A 20,983-nucleotide genomic window follows, 5' to 3' on the forward strand; every position below is an offset into this window, starting at 1 on the left:
CATGCGGCATAGTAGCCTCATCCCTCAGTCCACCTAACCTGATTTTAAATTGGATGAAATGTATGTCTCAGTGGTACTTCAACCCTGCTAGCTAATTTGATTTTAAAGCACACTTTCTTTCCCCTGAGTTTAAAAAGGCCCCACAGAGGCATTACATATTTCTGATCTAATTGATCGATTGGAGATTGCTTTTTCATTTTGCTAAATGCAGTTTTGAGCAGGCAACTCCTGCCCAAACTCAAGCTTGCTGGAAATTTTAAAGTAGTGCAGATTTGAGCTCAGGTGTGGTGCATTAAATACTGCTCCTTTGGGAAGACAGGCTCCAGAGAGAGAGAAGGAGGGGAAGGAATAGGGCAAAATTCCTTGGATTCAAATCAACTCTAAACACAGTGGGTTGTAAGCAGGGAATCGTCCCCAGAAGCATTCATTAAGCACTGGCAAGGCAAGCTTGTTTAGCTTTGGCATTTCATTGAGATAAAGAGGGTGGCAGCGGTAGGTTAGGCGCATAGATAACATGCTGGTTTTGTACTAGGAAGAGTAAACATCGTGGGCCTGATTCTCACCGTGTGCCTGTGTAAATCAGAAGTACGTCTGCTGATATCAGCACACATTTCCCGTTCACCCTAAGGAGGAAATGCCCAGACCTGAATATCATGGAAATGATTTGTCTATTTGGTAAAAGATCATTGAAGGATGATAAAACATATAGCATGTAAAGTTTCTTTTAGGCCAGGGCTTGCTACATCATGCCCCTTCCCCGCTGTCAATCATTATCCAACAGGTTTATGGTTCAGAAGGTGGAGCTGTCAGGCAATAAAAATAGGAGGTCAGAAGAGGAAGTGTTCTAGTATTTATCCCATTGTCAGGGATGATTCAGATAATTCAGCTGTACGTTTTGTGATCTTTCACCATGCAACTTATTTATTCCACTCTCCTAAAGGGAGCCCCCTTTCTCTGCCCCACCCCCTTACCCTGTTCATATAACACACACTGCCTTTAGCAACACCTGCTTGCTATAGTGCTGGCTGTGTCGTGCATGTGTCTGCCTTCTCCAGGAGAATGGGCACTTACATCTCTAAAGCTGACACTTCTGTTGCATTGCTCTACTTGAGTGTGACGGCAGTTTTTGGAGGAACAGTTTTTTACAAAGCCAGGAAGAAGAAGATGGAGAAAGCAAATACATTTGTCTGTGGTCTCCTGCTACTCTCATTGGAAATTCTCTGTTTTGCTATGCTGAGAAGTTATGCAGGCTTGCTCCTGTTCTCTGGGGCATGTCTCATCTCTTATATTTGCTTACCTGTGCGATCCATGTTACCTGTGGACAACAAAGCTGTGCTGATCACAGGTAAGGGGGAATGGGCAAAGTTTGGGAAGTACAAACTGGCACTTCTGTCTGACAGATAAGCTGTGAAAGTTCCTATTGTCAGCTCTTCATCACCTGTGCAGTGCCAGTATTTGGGCAGGTGTGTGGTTTTTGTTTTCTTTTGCAAACTCACACATCTTTTAGCTGCTTTCATTCCTTTTCTCAGATTTTTTTTTCCAGGTTATAAAATGTTCTGCAGTCATTTAGGAAAACATCCTTTGTGCTATTTCTTTTAGTGCTTTATATTTTGAAAATAAATTATACAAATAGTTTTCTGTGCTACATTGAAAAATTACTTCTGGTCTCATCTGGTTTCACTAGTGTTTACTGTTGAAATATGTAGATTAATAACCCTGACTTTAATAATTTAAAACTGAGCTTTCAAGTGGCAGGCATATTATATTATTGCAACATTTTCAATACATTGTAGGTCAAAACATAACTAACTCTTTAATTACACATTTAAGCTGTACATGGTTTCAAAAAGTAGACACTAGATTGATACAATATAGTAAAATATAGACATATGCTATATGCATTATCTATTAACATTATTCATAGATGTTCTTAACTAACACAGGTTAAATGCAACGATACTAAAGAGTTTTGTTAGTTTATAAAAGAAACTATGACCTGGTTTCTCTCTCCTGTTTTTTGTGAAATGTATTTTTTTAGCACATTTTTAGTGTAAGCCATCCCGGGCATTGCTAATCTTAGCTTATTTTTTCATCCAGAACGTTGGATTGAATTGTTTGGAGTTGTCCATGTAGCTTATCGCTCTGAGAGTTTATACAGAGTGTGGAGTAGTCATTTTAATTTGGATTGACAGATGTCCACACTAGGGCTTCAAAGAAAAAGTTAAGTGATAGCGTCTGCAGCAAGTTTGCCTCCCCCATTTTAGCAGCTCAGCTAAGTTCTGCCCGCTGCATCCAGTCCTTGTTTGTCTGCTCTGATGTACCAAATGAGGATGGATGTAAGCCAAGGGTAGCTAGAAAATGCATGCCTGCGGCAGAAGGCAGAAACTCGAATCTGATCAGGCAAAGCAACAGCCCGTGCTTGCACTGAGACAAGTCTCTTGGGAGTTGTTGTTTTTCTTTTCTGAAACTACCTTTTGCAAGATGCTGGAAGGTAATGTATCTTTAACAGCCAGCTTTCAGTGTCCCAGGAATCAGCTGTGCTTCACTCCCTTTAGGTGCTCCCATGCCAGTGCTTGATTGTCTTTACCCATAACTGGCTCAACCAGGATCTGCCCCACCTGTTGCCCCAGCTCCTCTCTGCTAATTTGAATCACTTGTGTGATGATGCGGGGTCTCTTGCCACTCAGTTTTTAGCCTGTCTGTCTAGTGCAGGCAAGGCCTGAGGCAGAGACTCAATTACCATTGTATTTCTTTTCCCTTTCTAAAACCACTGAGGAAAGTGGCTGGGTGCTGCTGGGTTTCCATGGAGGATGATGTTGGCTATGCACACCTTGTCTTTCAGTTTTTATAAAATGCTTTGCTGTTCCTTTTGGGATGGATGATGACCTTAATGGCAGCACACACTTCCTTATGATTAGTTTAGCACAGCAATAGCTGTGAATGCTCCAGTATGTATGTGAAGGATACTGTCTTTAGCACGGTCATGCAACCACTTTCTCATGCGAGTAACTGCAGTCATATGAATGGCTCCAATTGATCCACATCTCTATTGCTCTGGCTGCAGGATGGGGCCCTTTTGCTGTATTTAAATCGAAAGTCCTATGTGCACAGAGGATTGTATCACTTTCCTTTTTTTGCCCCCATTATTTTGCCACTGGAGAAACTTTTCTATAGATTCAAAGACCCACATGGTCTGAAGTGAGTGGTAAAAATACTTAAACTGGGGGAAAGCTCTAAAACAGCAAAAGAAGAGAAGAGTTTTGTATTCTGGCATCTGGCCTTCCTTTCAGCATCAGAATTTCTGATGATAAGTAGGAGTTAATGATGCCAGTAGTGGGATTAGTGGTACATTTTCCATCTCTTGATGTACTGAAGACTGTCTTGGATGCCTTTGCGGAAAATCTGTTTTTGTCAAACACGAGTTTTAGGGCTTGCTAGAGGCACAACTGGAACAAACGCTGTGCTCTGGTAGGCAGCTAGCTCAGATGATCTAATGATCCCTTCTGGCCTTCACATCTATGGAGCAAGGGGCAAAACTTCTTTTGAGGTCAGAGGCCTGGATGTAGGTGAAAGGAATGGTTTATTTCCCCCGCATTGTTACAATCTCTGTCCATCTTTCCTTTGCACGCTACCTTTTCTTTCCTTCAAGGTATGTAGTAAAGGTCAGCTAATAATTAAGATAAGCATAGAGCCATGCACTGCATGTTTATACTTGCACAACAGGCTGGATAGGGTGAGAGGGGATGTGAAAAATGGCACAAAGATGAGGTTTTACCCTCCCCCCACAAAAAAATCCCTGTTTGCCCAAAAGCTTGCAATTAAAGACCCAGTGAAGGGTGTTTGTGCCCAAAAGCTGGCAATTAAAGAATTGCCTTTTCCTCTAGACCAATGCGGCTACAACCTGGATACCCGTTTGACATTTGCAGAGTTCGTTTCCTTTGGGAATCCCAAGAATGCGTGTGCGTGTTGTGGGGCAGGGGTGAGGGAGGGAGACTGTTTGTCTAAGAGATATGGAAATCAGGTGTTACCTGAAGAGCTCTGATGCATCTTCAGCAAACTAGGGATTTCAGAGGCCAAAAAGCATTTTGCAAAGGGCTAATTCAGCAGGGGATGTTACCTTCTCGGAGCAGTTGACAGCAGGATTCAGTACATACTCCCAGTTTATTTCAGCTTGCAATTCACTTCTTTTTCATCCTGAAGGAACACTGCCTAATATAAAGTACCTTGGAGTCATAAAACTAAAAACATACATGTTGAATTATGTTGCTCTGCAGGAACTGTCTTGGGGTCTTTGCTATTGTGGAGATGTTAGGATCATGGCCATTGATAATAATGATGCACTTGCCATTTATATACCACTTGACATAGATGAATTTCCTCAAGCCTCCAGTGAGGTTGATAAGCAAGGAACACTATTTCCATTTTACAACCGAGGAAACCGAGGCAGAGGAGTTAAGTGATTTCTCCAAGGCCACCGTATGGATTGATGCCAGGACCAAAACTAGGGAATTTTCTAGTTCCTTGGACTGTCTTTAGATTTCTAGATCATACTGCATGCTGTTTTAGAAGCCTGTTATCTAATAGATTTCCATTACAGGCAACAGCCTGGCATAACCCATTGATTTCAAAGTACATCATTTCTTTGGAGCAGATACAGCGAGCACAAATAGCGCAGATTTATAATGTGAAACATCCATGGTCACTTCTCAGGCTGAGCTTGCCATTCAGCATGCAAAGGCTGACTTTCAACCCGTTTAGTACATGTCCTACCAGCACAGCCTATTTGGCCTCGCTTCCTTCTCCGGGTTCTTGTCCTTAAGGTAGTGTTTAACAAGGGAGGAAACGTCTTAGTTTCTCTTTGGCACCAAATTGCTGCTTCTCTTCCTTCCAAAGTCAGTGGAAGTTACTTCAAACACTTTTTCCTTGTTGCCTACTGCAATGCTCAAGTCCAAGAGGTGATGGAATATGAGAGAGAAGGAAGGGTGGGAGTGGTGAACCCATTCGTGTTTTCTCCAATAAAGTATTTCTTGTCTTATGAATGAGCGGGACTGCACAGCTATAACAACAAACGGACATTAAGGAAGCTGTATTTTGCCTAATGTGTCTTTCCAATTCTGGTGCTTTCAGGAAGCGATTCTGGGATTGGACACGCATTGGCGAAGCACCTGGATAATTTAGGTTTTGTTGTGTTTGCTGGGGTTTTGAACAAAGAAGGACCCGGGGCTGAAGCATTAAAAAGGAGCTGTTCCCAGAGACTTTCTGTCCTGCAGCTGGATATAACCAATCCCACACAAATAAGGGAAGCTTATCTTGCAGTTTCAGAGAAGGTACAAAATGCAGGTATGGTTTCTGTGCCGTTTTCTGCAGGTGGTGCATAGGCATCTGTTTGCAAGGTGCATCCATTGTCTTGGTTGCAGTGTGGTCTGCATGGGATGTGTTACATATTTCCCTTTCTAAGCCTCTGAGCCATCAGGGCCTGCCTATAATAACATAGCTCCCCGGCTTTGTTTTGGGTGGGCCATCCAAACCAAATTTGGGATATACAGTCTATACATATTTAAAACAATCCTGTGTCCCCCTTGTAACAGAGCAATTTACTTACCTTGTTTAATGATGGGCATTTCCTTGTCTTCTTCAGGATTATGGGGCATTATTAACAATGCTGGGGTCCTGGGGTTTGCTGCAGACGGTGAACTGCTTCCCATGAGCGCCTACAGGCAGTGTATGGATGTGAATTTCTTTGGGGCTGTAGAGGTATCCAAAATGTTCCTACCTCTACTTCGGAAATCCCAAGGGAGGCTCGTTAATATGTCCAGCATGGCAGGGGAGTTGAACTAAAGGTGCAGATTAATTCCATTTATGGTGCAGTGCAAATGATGAATAATGACTTGGACCAGGTTTTGGTCAATATATTGCTTAGCAAAATAATCCTCTGAAATCAATATTTGCTCACTATATCATTATCTCCTGTAATGAACTGTCTCTTTTGTTCAGGTGACTGCCTATGGTAGCTAGTCATTAAAGAGTTCAATAAAGATCACTTCTCTAGAAAGCTCTTGTTTTTCTCTCTTGTCCCAAGAGAGACTCGTACCAAAATGTAATGTGCTCAGGTCCAGAGTTGCAGATCTGAACCTGATAGTTTCCCCAAGAGACTTAAGTTTTCAAATGGATTGCTAAAACGTGTGCCAGCAGAATCGGAAACAGCTCCTGCTGTGTGTGCAGATCCTGTATTTGTGCATAGAGTTGCCTGTGTTGTCCTTTCATGCACGTGTTTGAAACGGCAGCTTTGCATCAGCGGTGGTTATGACTCAGGCCTCTATAACTCTAGGGTAATAATGGAGTGTGAATGACTTTCAGATGAGTGTGAGAGATCTGTCCAAGAAAATCAAAGGAGAGGATGTTTGGTTAACACTTTTGCTTTTTCTGCTCTAAAGTTATGTTGCAAGTGTTATCTACCTCTAGTAAACTTGTTAGGTAAGTATTTAAGCTGCTGTGGTGTAACCCTTCTTTCCTAGGACTTAGAACAGATTGTGCAAAGTATAGCGATAAAACATTTACATCTTCATTGGTAGGACACCTTCTACCCTTCCTAGGGAATGGATGCCCGTTTCAGTCTGTACACTTTTCTGCAGTGCTTTCCAGAAAGCCTGCCCTGCCTTCTGGCACAATGAACAGAGGAAGAAAGACAGTGCCATTAAAGTAGTCTAAACTCGCATGTGAAATAGGCCTTTACGTCATACCTTGAGTCAGCGTAGCCAGCTGGAAGAGTCACTAAAGATGGAACCAAAGTTTGGAAATGTCGACTGTCCGTGTGATTTCAGCTGTTTGGATGTAGACTGGCCCCTGTGCTCCAGAGCAGGCCAAGCAGAGGCATGATGCATTTTATGATCTTTGTTTTTCCTTACAGCTTTGCAGGAGACAAATACTTTGATTCACAGTTATGAAAAATTAAAAAAGCACCAGCAATGAGAGAGAGAAATTCTGAATACAGCTAAACAAAGTATTTTACTTCCCAACACCTTAAGTTCACAGTTTTGTGTCTCTTCTGTGATGAAAAAAAGACAGAGTTTGGAGTCTAGAACTCTGCCCACGGACGGGAAAGGAAACTTAATTTTCAGCAGTCTTGATGTCAGACTAAAAATGGACGCTTTGTTTGTGCACGTTCTGGACATATATTCTGCCGAATCTGAATTTAAGCTTCTAAGTCCACTTGCATGATAGATGGAGCTAATAGTCACCTTTAGTTTAAACTGCAAACTGTTTCAAGAATCTTGGCTTTAATATTTTTGTCTCTTTATGCAGAATGGGCGATTAAAATATATCGCGTCCTCAACTGTTGTTTAAAAAGAAGGAGGAAAAAAGTGTCCTGTGGTAAAGTTATCTGCTACAGGTCCCCCCTAACTCATGCGTGCAGCTGTACTCCAATAGTCATGTTGAGACAAACATTACCCTGCCTAGCTTGAGCAACTGCTGTTGGCTTTTGCATTTTGTATGCATACATTTGGAAACTGGGTGACAAAGGTGATATATATGTAAATGCTGAGGTACATGGTGATCAACTTTAGCTGGGTTTGGTTCAGGTACATAATCTGATTGCAATTCTGGCCTCACCGGAGCCCATAGGAATTTTTGCCACTGATTTCAATTAAACCCATTTTTTATTCTCTGTTTTTGAGGGCGTCTCCACAAGCGGGATCATGTTTTTTCTCAGGGACAAGTAGCAGCGGCACATATTTGTGCCGCTGCTAGTTGTCCCTGGGCATGCCTCTGCATGCACACTGGTTCATGGCAAATTGCCCCAGGTGGGGTAGGGAAGGCTGGGGCCAGCACCTGGACTGGCCCCAGCAGCCTTACTCGGAGCTCAGGGGCCTCCTGGGGCTGCAACAGTGGTGATTTTGGGTGTGCAGAGCCTACTGCTAGTGGGCTTGCGGAGCCTAGTGCTGCTCGTGCACAGATCGCCCAGTGTAAAAAAAAACCAAACACTGCCGCACTGCTAAGAGATGTGGTCGTGGAGATGTGCCCTTTTTGTCCAGCTTTTTTAGCAGATGCACTAAACTCCTCGACAGCTGGTGAATAAGTCTTACCAGATTTTTTTTCCCAGGTCATAATTTCACAAATTTGAACTATTACGGTTTTCCAATGAAAGAGACCAGTGCTTTGGGAACGGTAAGACCGTCTGTTCTTTCATGTGAATGATCACCTAAGATATGCTGGGAAACGAGAACAGGAGTAGAAATAGGGTCCAGCAGCTACTAACTCAGGATTTAGGACTCCTTCAACACATTGACTGCCTGATGGAGGATCCCTAAAGACCAGTTAAAGGCTTGCCATAATGGTTGGTTTAAAAATGTTCACCTTTACCTTGTGTTGGCTGATCTGACCTCCGTTTTCAATGTAACAGCCATAAGATTTACGACAAGTAGGGTTAAGGAAGCCACCTAAGAACAGTGCGTGACAAACTGATATCATCATGTCTATCTGTGATAACCACAAAGCAAGTTGCCTAGCTGGTTTATTGTTTTAAGCAGCTAGGAGCCATGCACACAACCTGTTTGCAATTGTGTAAGTTAAAACAGCGTACAAAAGCTGAGGTAAGTTACTCCAAAACCTGAAGTGGACAGTCTACTGGTTATCCTAGAGTAGCCATGGCAGTAGGTGATATTATAGTACTTTGCCACTAGGGCTACATACAGACATTCAAAAAGCCTGAGGCAAAATTGATCTAAGTTACGTGGTTTTCTGTAAGTGGCGTCGTTTAGATCGATTGTGAACAAAACACACATTTGCCATTTGGTGGCGAGGGGCGGCAAATCTTAGACCTGGTTCTGCCAATTTTAAACCAGTCTATGTGTGACGCACTTCTCTTCTGCTATGGGTACAGACCGGTTTTGTGTGCTGAACTTCTGTACAGACTGGCTGCCAATCAATTATACCAGTGAAAGTGTAATGTCTGCACCTGGCCAAGGTGGCAGGGGAACTGGTAATGCTTATTTGTATTGAGCAAATGGCTATTTTAGGGGAAATCCATACTGGATTCTAGTTAGTTGCACTAGTGTAGGGCTGTGCATTGTGTTCACTCTTTATGTATGTGCCCAGGCCCTAAGCAAAGAGCTGGGGTCCTTTAGTTCATTCAAATATACTCTTCTCCCTACTTCACCTGAATAGAAATGTTAATACGGCCTTAATTTTGCTCTACAATCTTCAGTGTTTGTCACCACGGTGTATACTTTACCTTACAGTTTTTAGTGCCTCCGTTTACTGGAATCTGAAGTATTCTGTTGGCAACAGAAACCTCACAAATCAGTTTTACACTTTCAAATCTGGCATCCAGTTTGGTGTTCTCCGTCTATTATAGTCACAAATGATAGAAAGCAGGCACCAACATATTTTATGAGCACAATGTTTGCACTGCATGCGTGCTCAGGTAGATGTCAGGATCCTTATCGCTTATGCCCAGAATTGATTTTTGGCAGAAAATGAAAAGGTTCCCAACCTCTAATAAGTTGACTTTGCTGGGGTTTTTAAATGCTCCTGCTTTTACACATGGCCAGTTTTAGTAAATGTCTTTCCTTTTATTGCAGGGTATGACTGTTAGTAAAATATTAGCTGAGGAGCTGGTGAAATCTCATTTTGCATGGCTTCCTCCTGTGTTCCTTGTGGTAATTTAACTAGATTTGAGGTTAGCCTGACCTCAAAGGAAAGGAATAATCGGTTTAAATGAGGATGACTTAGAATGAATTCACATCTACATGAAAGAAGAATGTGTAATTGGCTGGACTCATTTTAAAAGAACATTTTCCCCCCTCTCCCCCCGCCTCCCTTGAGGCTAACGTGATTCTGGTCATCGCAGTAAGGAACTGAGTAGATGACTTGAGCAGTTTATATTAAATCTGTTTTGAATCAGTATATTTTCCTTCAAACGATTGAATTGTCCCTTTAATAACATAATACATAGGAATATCATAATTGAATGGACTGAATGTACCAGCAAGAGTAATTATACACATTAGGAGAGGGCTGACCTCGATGGCTTTATAGGAAGGTAGCTACCCTGTCAACTTCTGCTCGCCGACCCGCTCCTTTCCACTATGGAAAGACTGGCCTGTGGAGACGGAAGTCTTTGAGTGAAGGAAGTTGACGATTTTCTACCAAAATGTTTTTTGACCAAAGGAGAGTCCCCTTTTCTTCCTAAAGGAAACCTGTACAAACTGTTCTCCCCCCTCCAAAACCTCCAGTATTTTGGTTTAATATTTATTCTTTGGTTTTCAGAACCGTAATACTTTGTAACAAGTTAGCTTCTTCAAGCTTCCATACACATGAACATTTGCATTTCTTTAGATATTTTTTCTACACAATACACGTGCCCTTTCCCTCTTGCACATGCAATACTCCGTTTTGTTCAACGGATCCATTCCTATGGCCAGGTCAAACTGAAAGACTGCCTTCTGGGGCCGGCAGCCTGGTTCACGTAGTCAATCTTTTGTCTTTCAGACTTCTGGTGTATTGGGGGAACGGTTTCCAATTGAGCTAAGTTTGGTTTGGCCTAAAAGCGTTGGCGTACCTCCCATCTCCCCATCAATTATCTCTTTGTTTGTCTTCATACAACTGGAACTGAAACTGTGTAACTTGTGGTAGCTATTATTAGGGGCCTACCTAAATTGTGGTTTGATGAATTTCATGGAAACTGCCCAAAATAGCATTGTGCTCAATCACTGGAAAATTCAGCGCTGTCTGCGATTTCCTGCAAAATCAACCAAAAAAAAAGTGGTAGGTAGGCTGAGTGAAGGCGCCTTCTGCCAATCAGCAGCAAGGGGCACAGCTGCTGGGTCCCTCCACCAATCAGCAGAGGGGCAGGACCACTGTGAAACGCCCATGAAATCGGCTCTACCTGCTGCAAACGGACTATGCAAAACCCGTTGTCTCGCCATGACTTAGGTATGTCCCTAGGTATTATGTATGAGAGGGATTTCAAATCTCTCTTCTGATTTTAAGCCGTTCTGCTTTTCCCAGCAACAGCTGCAGAACAAAACTCCATGACTTAATTCTTTACATCATGTAATGTGTTACCTGCATGACTCGTGTTTCTGAACCCCAGAAATGCAATACAATTGAGCTTCTTTTTGCATTTAAAAAGTAACTCCCGAGCAGATGTTACTGACTTCAGTATTTTTCAGTTATTGCTAACTTTGCTAAGTGTGGTGTGTGTGTTTTTGGAAAACACCATATGATTTCTTTGACTACTTGTGCTTCGCTGCACTGAGATCAGCATAATAAAGCCTCAGTAGCCTGGGAAGAGCTTGAGTCCAACTTTATCATGTTTATATTACTCCTGCAGGAGGTGTCCCAATGCCAAGGCTCGCTGCATACGGTGCATCCAAAGCAGCTCTGTCCATGTTTTCTGGAGTTATGAGGCAGGAGCTTTCCAAATGGGGAATTAAAGTGGCGGTAGTTCATCCATCAGGCTTCAGGACATGTAGGTATTTGACATTTCAGCTAGTCCTTCTCCCTCCCCAAGACTTTTCCCTATAGACCAATCTTCTCAAGCAGGAGTTCGAATGATTCTCAGCTGTCATGGTTCCTTCCCATCCTTCACTTTTATTACTCAAATTAAGTCTTAGATTGCAAAAGTGAACAAGAAACGGTAAACGCCCCCTCCATTGGTAGTGCCTGACTCTTTTTTGCTTCTAGAGCAGTGGTTTCCAGCCTGTGCTCTGCGTACCCCTGTGGGCGACGGACTATGCCTGAGGGGTTAAAAGTCTGTGAATACCCACACTTACAATTCAAAGGGGGCTGCACCTTCATTTGACATTTTTTAGGGATCTGGCAATGGAAAAAGGTTGAGAACCATTGGTCTAGATGGAGAGTATTTAAGCAAAGATCCTTATTGAGGAATGAGTGAAAGCCTTGGTTTACCTTTCACAGTATTGGGCACCGTTTCTCTTTGAAATCAGTCAGCCAGTCGTTCTGATTGATTCTGATGGTTCTTCTCTCTTGTTTCAACTGCCTTGCCAAAAGTGAAAACCAGACTTCATTATCAGCTTGACTTTAGTAGAGCCTTATGGTTTCCTGACTTGAGAACATTAAAACTTACCCCGCACAATATCCGCTCCACCCTGTCAAACTGCTTTCCAGGGGCCCTGGTGCTGTGCCATCCGGCATTGTCCTCAGGTGGTACTCATTTTTATTAAGCAACTGAAGCTTTGTGTCTCCCAATACCCCTTTCAACTCTGAATTCTTTTCCTCATAAAGAATAAATACTATTTTCTACAGAAGTTTCCATTGCTAATTGATAACCAGTCTGGCTAGAAATCTTTAACATTTAAACACTGTAGAGAATTGGCTCTCCAGAGCACAGTGGAAAGACATCCTGAGGAGGCTTGTATTCCCATTCCCTAGATATTCCAATTCTGGCAGTGAGTTGAAAGCATTCATCCCCAGCACCTTCTCATAGCACAATTGTGTCTACAGTCTTTAAAAAAAAAAAAAAAAAAAGCTTTCTATACAAACCTGACTTAGCCAGCTCCATGTAAAACAACTTATTGGAAATGTTCTTAAAAGACTTCATTCCAAAATATCTACCATACTTCACTGTCTTTGTCTATGGTTTGTTAGGAAAGTATAGTTTAAAACAGAATGAACTCCTTCCTCCCTCAACCTGTCCTGTGCAGTAGGACACTCTTACTTCATGGTATCATGTTGTCTTGGGAGTGTAACTTCTGCTGTCATGATAAAGATTCTGGGTAAAGTCTTCAAGACCTCTAAGGAGCTGAGATCCCACACCTGGGGGACCAAATGTCGACATTTGAACGGTATTTGGGCACTTAAAAATGCAAACGGTGCCCAACTCCCAGTAATTTTGTTTTATGCCTGTCCACACTGAGAATCCCAGTCGTTGCCTATCTGCACCTTTAGGTACCTAACTACAATTAGTTGTCTTCCATGACAGGCAAGGGGAATTAGGCTTCTGAGTGTTTACATCATTTCTGAGAGCAGAGTTTAGCACTTCTCTAATGGACAACGATTGTGTTAGTAAACAGGTTTCCCAATTTGGTCCTTTGGTCCTGGTTTTAAACAAAAAGGTGTCCACTTCACCACCCCGTTACCTTAGTCAATTTTGTTAGGCATCGTAACATCCTTGTTAATCTCAGTGGAAAGGACAAGGGCAGACTAGGCCATGGAGAATGAACTAATCTCTGCACATAGAGGCAGTCTCTTCAGGTCATGGCTGATATCAGAAATGTTTATATAACCTTGAGGCTTGCACATATTTGAGTCTGTTGGGGTTTTTTTTCCCCTCCTCCAAGAATGTGTATAGTGTATCTTGTCTCCTCTTAAGATAGGCATGACAAACCTAGCTGTAATGTAGCCAGATGTTTTTTGTGCGGTTTAATCATTTCAATCATCATCAGCTTTTTTTTTTTTTTTTGAGATGCACTTAGGTACGTAGAACAACTGTGTAAAATGGAGAGCGGGGGAGGGGGAAGACACTGTATTCACCGATTGGACTGGATTATCAAAGTAATGTACAATGCTGCGTTACTCACCTCCCAGGTTGTTGTTCCAGGCATACAAGGCACACCCGAGCTGTGGGATAAGCAAGAAAAGCACCTGATGGAGAATCTCATGCCAGACGTGAAGACAGATTATGGTGAAGACTACATTCTAGCACTGAAAAATTTCCTGCTGCACATGCCTAGCTCTTGCGGCTCCGATCTCTCCCCACTACTAGATGATGTTCTCGATGCGTTATTGGCAAAGAGTCCACACGGTTTATATACTCCGGGCAAAAACGCCTACTTAGCTCTGTGTATCTTTTGCTACTTTCCTCTCTGGTTTTATGACTTTTTCATCGGTAAATCGCTGTGTGTCAAGATTTTACCCAGAGCTCTGAGGGGACCGGAGTCTAAAAGCAAGAACACGTAGGCACTTGGAAACACGGTCGGTATTTTAAATTCTACTGAGAGTTAATGAAGTGCTGTGTTAGGAAGTTACTTAACATGGCCCTTTGCTTATTAAATTACATTTATGCTGCTGAATGAATGGGAGTGAAGTGTAGTTTTGAAGATTTAAATTTATTTTAATATTCATGAAAAGCAGTGGACGGACAGCACTAGGAAATAAATGCCTCCAAACAGGCACTGCCTTGACACTAGCAATGCAAGCTTCACCCACATTGCCTGCCTTTTCCAAGTTTCTCTCTGGTGAAACAAGGGGCGACTTCAGTCTCCATGTGCATTCAGTCTATCACCCTTTGGCTGGGGCTAGGTACAGACGTTCAAAAAGCCCACAGCAGAATTAATCTAAGCTGCGCGGTTTTCTGTAAGCTGCATAGTTTAGATAGGTAGTGAACAGAACACACTTTTGCCGTCTGGTGGGGGTGCAAATCTTAGGCTGGGTTTTGCCATTTTTAACCAATCTATGTGCACCAAACTTCTGTTCTGCGGTGGGTATAGACCGGTGTCTGATCACTTAGTGGTAAAAGTGTCATGTCTACCTGGCTTGAGTGTCCTTCATCCTACCAGCAAAAGCAGAACATTGCAAAGTGGATTAAGGATCCACAAAATATTCCAAAGTACTATTGGTATGTCGCGATCCATCCTGACATTCCCAGACGGGAATAAAACCCCACCTCATACATTAGCAGTCTCTCAGTGCAGCTTCTGAAACGGTGAAGCCCATAGAGATGGACCACTTACTTGGTACTGCCCTGTGCTCTGACACAGCTGAGTGGAGAGAGGCTCCGATTTTCGAAGGAACCCATGCGATGGGCATGTTTATCATGAGAGCCAAACATTTCAGTCTGTCTAACCCAATGGCTGGTTTTGGGTGAACAAAGCTTAGAATTGGAGCATGCATAAAAGCGGGTGTAAATCTATATCATAGAATCACAGAAGTCGGGTCGGAAGGGACCTTGTAGATCTTCAAGTCCGACCCCCTGCCTGGGCAGGAGGGAAACTGGGCTCAAATGACCCCAGCCAGGTAGGCATCGAGCTGCTTCTTAAAGACCCCCAGGGTAGGAGCCAGCACCACTTCCCTTGGAAGTCGGTTCCAGATCCTAGCCGCCCTGACTGTGAAGTAGTTCCTATGGATGTCTAATCTAAACGTACTCTCCAACAACTTGTGGTCATTATTCCTTGTTATCCCCGGGGGGCACTAGGGGAAACAAGGTCTCCCCCAAACCCTTCTGGTCCCTCCTAGTGAGTTTATAGACAATCACCAGCTCCCCCCTCAGCCTTCTCTGGTGAAGGCTGAACAGGTTCAGGCCCGTAGCCTCTCATTGTAGGGTCTGCCCTGCTGTCCCCGGATCATGCGGGTGGCCTCCTCTGGACCCTCTCCATGTTGTCCACATCCCTCTTGAAGCGGGGTGCCCAGAACTGGACACAGTACTCCAGCTGTGGCCTGACCAGTGTACCGTCGAGGGGGAGGATAACCACCTTGGCCCTACTTGAGATGCACCTGTGGATGCACGATAGGGTCTGGTTAGCCCAGCCGACCGTGACCTTGCATTGTCGGCCCATGTTCATCTTGGAGTCAATGATGACTCCAAGATCCCTTTCTGCCTCCGTGCTCTCAAGAAGGGAGTTTCCCATCTTATAAGTGTGCTGCCGGTTACTACTGCCCAAGTGCAGCACCCTGCACTTGTCCGTATTGAAACGCATCCTGTTTTTGTTAGCCCACCCTTGCAACCTATCCAGGTCTTTCTGCAGTCTTTCCCTCCCTACTAGCGTGCCCACCTCACCCCAAATTTTGGTATCATCAGCAAATTTGAACAGGTTGCTTTTCACCCCGTCATCCAAATCACTGATATAGTGGGATGATATCCGGTTCTGTATGGGTGCTTCTCTAGAAGTTACAAGATGATAAGACCTGTGCTCCTAAATGATTTGATTGCCCAAGTTGAATAATAGCACTAGAACTGGTAGTGCTCAGATTAAAAAAACCCCAACAATTATGTGACAGTATTTACTGCCTGAGCCTGCTAAAAACACCCGTGCTGCCTTTCAGTTTTGCTATGCTATTTGCCTGTAAGCAAGCGTGTATTTTTTTCTCCACTTTGAATTCCTAGGTAGAGGTAGGCTTTATTTTTTTGCATAGCATGGCTGGTGGATTAGGTGCTTTCCAGACATTCCACATGTTTTTTCCTTGAAGCATTTAAGGTCTAAGTAGGCGCCCTATTTTTTTTTTTTCTCTTTTAATAACAATGTGTTTAGGAAGTTTTAACAGATGTATGCTTTGATGCACCACCCAAGATGAGGCAATAATCATAATAACACTCATTTTATTTGAGTCTTGGAGATGCATCATGCAGCTATATAATCAACTCTTTCCATTTAGCAGGTTGTTGAAGTGGAGATGTTCTTCTCACTTCTCACTTTGATGCTTGCTGTGAATCTGATTTTTTTTTTAACATTCATATGGGAACATAGAGAACTTTTAAAAGCTGGGGAGAGATACGAGCCAGCTGTTCACCAAATAAATGTATTTAGCTATAAAAATGGATTTTTAAGTTTGTGATGACAACAGTCCCTTCCAATTGGGTATTATGTGTTTTAGCTTCCTAGAAAAGCTGATTTATGTACTAAATCAGCTAATTTTAATAAAGCCTGTGGCTTTAATCAGCTAGGAAACACAAATGTCTCTCTCATTGACATCCATTCTTGAGCACAACTTTTCTAATGTTTGCAAATGACGTGGCGAGAAAAGGATTTGCCTCGACAAACTGCCTGGAAGGAAGGAGCTTGGAGCTGCAGGGATGGAAGAAAGGATCGGCAACTTCAGGCTACAGCATGGTCAAAGAGAATTTTTTAAAGCTACTATTTCTATAAAATCTCACACCAGTCAGGTTAAAATATGTGTATGGTGTGAATGGGGTTAAATGCTGGGTAAAGAGGAGAGCTTCTGACTGTCATGGGTATGTCCAGTCATTAGAAAACATACAGAATGTGGTATTACAAAGAGTTGTATCTTTATTACTAAATGATCTCTTGGGAGCCGCCTGAGCCTTCTTCTTTCTTTCCATTCTGATGAGTAGACTTCCACTCTCACTGAATATGAATGGTTGGACTTAAGATATGTACAATTACTGAATAAATTGAATGAATGAAAAAGGAATAATAAAGTCACTTGTCTTTCCAAGGCTCGCTTTTCCTTGGTTAACTCTTCCATCTTTACAGACAACTTGACTGATGGCAACCATGGGGCATTTTTCACTCTAGATGGTTATTCAAAGTGCTTTCCAGACTTCATAGTACACTTGCAGCTCTCCATGCACTTAATGGTCCTGTTCTTGCTTTATTGAAGTTCATGGGAGACTAACCAAAGTTTTAGTGAAAGTAGGAGTGGTTCTTCCATGAATCACGTCATCCATGATTAGAAGAGTCACCATTTTTTTCCGTTCTGTCAATTTGGTCTCAGAGGGGCTTTTATTTAGTGGACTTGGCCCAGCAGAGTAAGTCAACCTGGTTAGGATTATATAGCTAGGTCCTCTATATAGGAAATAATGGGTGTGTCTAAATGTGCCAATATAAGGCTCATTAGCCATTTTTAAGGTGCATTAAGGGTGCGGGTCTACATGTGAGCACCCTTGATGCATTTTAAAAATGGCTTTTAGGCTATTTGTGCCTAAATTTGATACCTGCAGAAGCGGGTATCAAATTTGGCCACAAATAGCTGAAGCACCTGCCTTAACACACATGCAGATGTATTAAGGCACACTAACACTGTGTATGTTGATTGACTTAGGACTAAACTTTAGTCCGAAGTCATCCTGCACACCATGCAGGATGTTTATACATGCCCTTTAGCACATGCATGTATAAACACGTGCCTAAATCACCTTAATGCACATTAGGCAAATGCACATTAAGTTTAGGCACGCATAAAAGTGTGTGTAGACATGCCCAGTGAAAGGGAGGTGCTCTGAGGGGTAGCTGAGAAAGCCCAGTGGCAGTCGTTAGGAAATATGAAACACAGGACTGTGTCTGAATTTTTCACTCCTCTTCCACCTGTCTCAGGCCATACAGTAGGCAACTCTAGTATAGTCACAGTCCACAATGCCTAGTCTTGCTTCTGATGTAGGCATTGGTGGTGGTGATGGTGTTGCCCATCAGCTGAGTAGTTAGGACGCTCATCCAGGCAGTGGGAGACCTGGGGGGATCTGAATCTACATCACTGACTTCCTAGGAGAGGCCCTAACCACTAGGCTATGGAATAGGCCTTCCAGTTGCAGCACAACCAGGCAAGAATCAGAAGGGAAGGAACAAAAGCAAAAGAGAGCTTAGTGAATACTGCACTACCTGGGAAAGAGGAGTCTTGGGTTCAGGTACTTACTTCGTGTGTGTGTGTGTGTGTGTGTGTGTGTGTGTGTGTGTGTGTGTGTGTGTGTGTGTGTGTGTGTGTGTGTTGTGTGCAAAATTGCATAGAGAGAGTTGGGAACAAGCACATCTTCCTAGCCTGGCAGGTAGGGTACTTGGCTGCAAGAGGGGGAAAGTAGAGATCTTATCCCTGCTGCTTGGATTCTTAGTGCATTTTATATTAAAATCTGTATATAATCTGCTTGTATAAAATGCGTGTATGTAAAAGATATATGTCCTGTTAATATCCAAATCCAGACATCTAAACACCCGCTGTCCACAAAGATTAGGTGAGCATTACAGCAGCCCTGTGTCAGAGGGGGGTGGTTAAATATTGCAGAGAACAAGAAAAGACCGTACTGATTTCAAGCCCTGCCAGGTTTAAGAGGTGTTGGAATGACAAGTAAGGTCAACAAGCCCTTTTTCCTGAGTATTTGAGCCCTCGGGCAATGTCTTTACACCTGCACATTTCCCACAGCTTTGAGACAAATTCTGTTTCAACAGCTATTAGTTTAAGGGCTGGTTTTGGGAGAGTTGTACAAGTAAACAGTTAAGTACACAAAAGGTACCTGGCCATGGTGCTACAAGGTGTGAAGAGGAAGCAAACTAAATGTTTGCGATCCATTGTGACATGGCAGTACTTGGCAATGGGGTTAGTAAAGGAACGTAAGGCAGATCTCACCTTTACACAGAACGTGGTACTGCATCATTACCCGGCGAAGTGTTGACCTGCTGATGTGAAAAGGAGTTTTGGAGACAAAAAACAGAGCATCAAATCAAGCATGGAGCAGAAAGCAGAGCAGCAGCTTGGTCAGGGAGCACGGAGTAAAGTCAGAGCCTCAGATCAGGCAACAGAAAGGGATCAGAGGGGCACTCTGGGATTTGTGGCACGTCTGCCAAAAAGGTTGCCCCTGCCCACTGATCTATTAAATAATTTTTCTCAGCTATATACAGCAAAGACAGCTTAATAAGCCAAATAGTTTGTATGGACAAGATGCCTTGGAATAAGCAATGGGAGTCTGTCTAGTTTTGAGACAAAGGTGCGTCCTTCCCCTGGGCCTGGTGACATTTTGCCCAGGGCTGGTGGACTAGTTCGAGCTATATTTCAGCTGGTGATAGAGGCTAACTGCAGGCCCCAAATGACACAAAGCATTCAAGTGGAAGATGACCTCTCTCATGAGAGCACGAAGAAATCCAGTGATTAACAGAATAGCTGCTGTTGCACTGAGAAAGTAGGCTGAAGGAATAAGAGATTCAAGATAATCAGCCATGCAGCCATCAGGAAGTAAATTGACAGATCAGAGCATAAGTAGGCTCAAGTTCAACCATTCCTGCAGAAACGTGTCGTCACCTGATCTCTGCTGCCTGGGCTGTTGACACTACACTGCAGGTATTTCAATAACCACATTTCATTTTTTTTAATGAAATCTTCATATTTTCCCAAGCAGGAAGCAACTGTGACCACCTGAAACCTGAGATCCTGCTCCTGCCTTTGTTTCTCGGTAATCTGCACCATCACAGATCCTCGCAGGAGGTGAGGGGCTCCAGACCAGCTATGAACTGCCTGCCCAGGGGAGTTTTCCATCTATTGACTCCTCTGCGAAATCCTATGAAATACGAACTTTCATTTCTACCCAGGAAGACTTTTACAATCTTTTCTCCAATGCCTCATGAAGGATGTTTGTGCCTGAAAGCTTGCAATTCAAGAATTTTTTTGCAAAAATCTTGTTGGTCTCATCTCTACTACGAGTCCTGATTGCCTTTTCAATAGCCATTGCATTTCCATTTGTGCTGAAGATTAAGAGGTGTTTGCTAGTCATTTATAGTTATGTTCAGGCAACCGGGAGGTGGTGGGAGGAGAGGCAGGGATCTGTCCACAGTAATCAATTCAATGGCTTGAATTTTTGGAGGTGTGCCCCAAAACATAGATCAAGAATCTGACACTGTTGTAAAAGAAGGCAAAGATTCAAACCCTCTGACGAGGTAACTGTAAAATCATGCTTTATAGATCATTGTAACTTTAATGATTCTAGGCTTCTTGCAAAGAGTTAATTATAGCAGTTAAAAACTACAGCCTACCCAGGTTTCATGCCATGGCTTAAACATCCACTTGGGAGTTGCCTTCAGCGCTCATGAAAGAACAGCACGGAGAGAGTAATTATCATTTAAAGCCAAACAGTTCAGTCTCTCCAACCCAAAATGATGAGAATTTTGCAGCAGAGGATGGGTTACTGGCCTAACCCTCAGGTTCAGTTCCATTTATGCCGAAATGAAGCCCTTCATCCTGTCAAGATAAATGAAAGTGAGCCCATGAATTTTATGGCATGTGGCTCTTCAAGCAGGAGTTGTAAAGGAGTGAGTTCTGGTTTTGCATGGCCACACTTTATAATAGATCTGGACTGGAACTTGACTTGGAATTTCTTCCTCTCCTCTAATGCTCAGGTTGAAACATCAGTTTGGTCTATCGTCGAGTCCAACCTCCTGCTGATGGCTGGCGGGGACGGGAGAGGTGGGACAGATGAACTCATGAGGCCCTTTCCAGCCCTACTTTTCTATGGTGCACTGACTTTCAGGCTGATGGGTGTGGACAAGGGGCTGCCTGAATTATTTTTATAGATACTGTTTTTAAA

The 20,983-nt window shown here is 43.0% G+C and overlaps 1 protein-coding gene across 3 annotated transcripts; it reads left to right on the forward strand.

Moving 5' to 3' along the window:
- Positions 1-786: 786 nt before the first annotated feature.
- HSD17B2 (hydroxysteroid 17-beta dehydrogenase 2) lies at positions 787-14,960 on the forward strand. Of its 3 annotated transcripts, none has more exons than XM_025208635.1 (5): positions 787-1,345; positions 5,128-5,340; positions 5,639-5,824; positions 11,336-11,473; positions 13,565-14,960. In XM_025208635.1, exons 1-5 carry the CDS (start codon positions 1,060-1,062, stop codon positions 13,921-13,923), a joined length of 1,182 nt encoding a protein of 393 aa, XP_025064420.1. In that variant the 5' UTR covers positions 787-1,059; the 3' UTR covers positions 13,924-14,960. The 3 variants fall into 3 exon arrangements, with proteins under 3 accessions (XP_025064420.1, XP_025064422.1, XP_006027492.2); XM_006027430.2 differs by lacking the exon at positions 787-1,345 and adding an exon at positions 1,842-2,491; XM_025208637.1 differs by lacking the exon at positions 5,128-5,340.
- The last annotated feature ends 6,023 nt before the right edge of the window (positions 14,961-20,983 follow it).

This window comes from Alligator sinensis, unplaced genomic scaffold, assembly GCF_000455745.1.
Source record: "Alligator sinensis unplaced genomic scaffold, ASM45574v1 scaffold119_2, whole genome shotgun sequence".
Lineage (NCBI taxonomy): Eukaryota > Metazoa > Chordata > Crocodylia > Alligatoridae > Alligator > Alligator sinensis.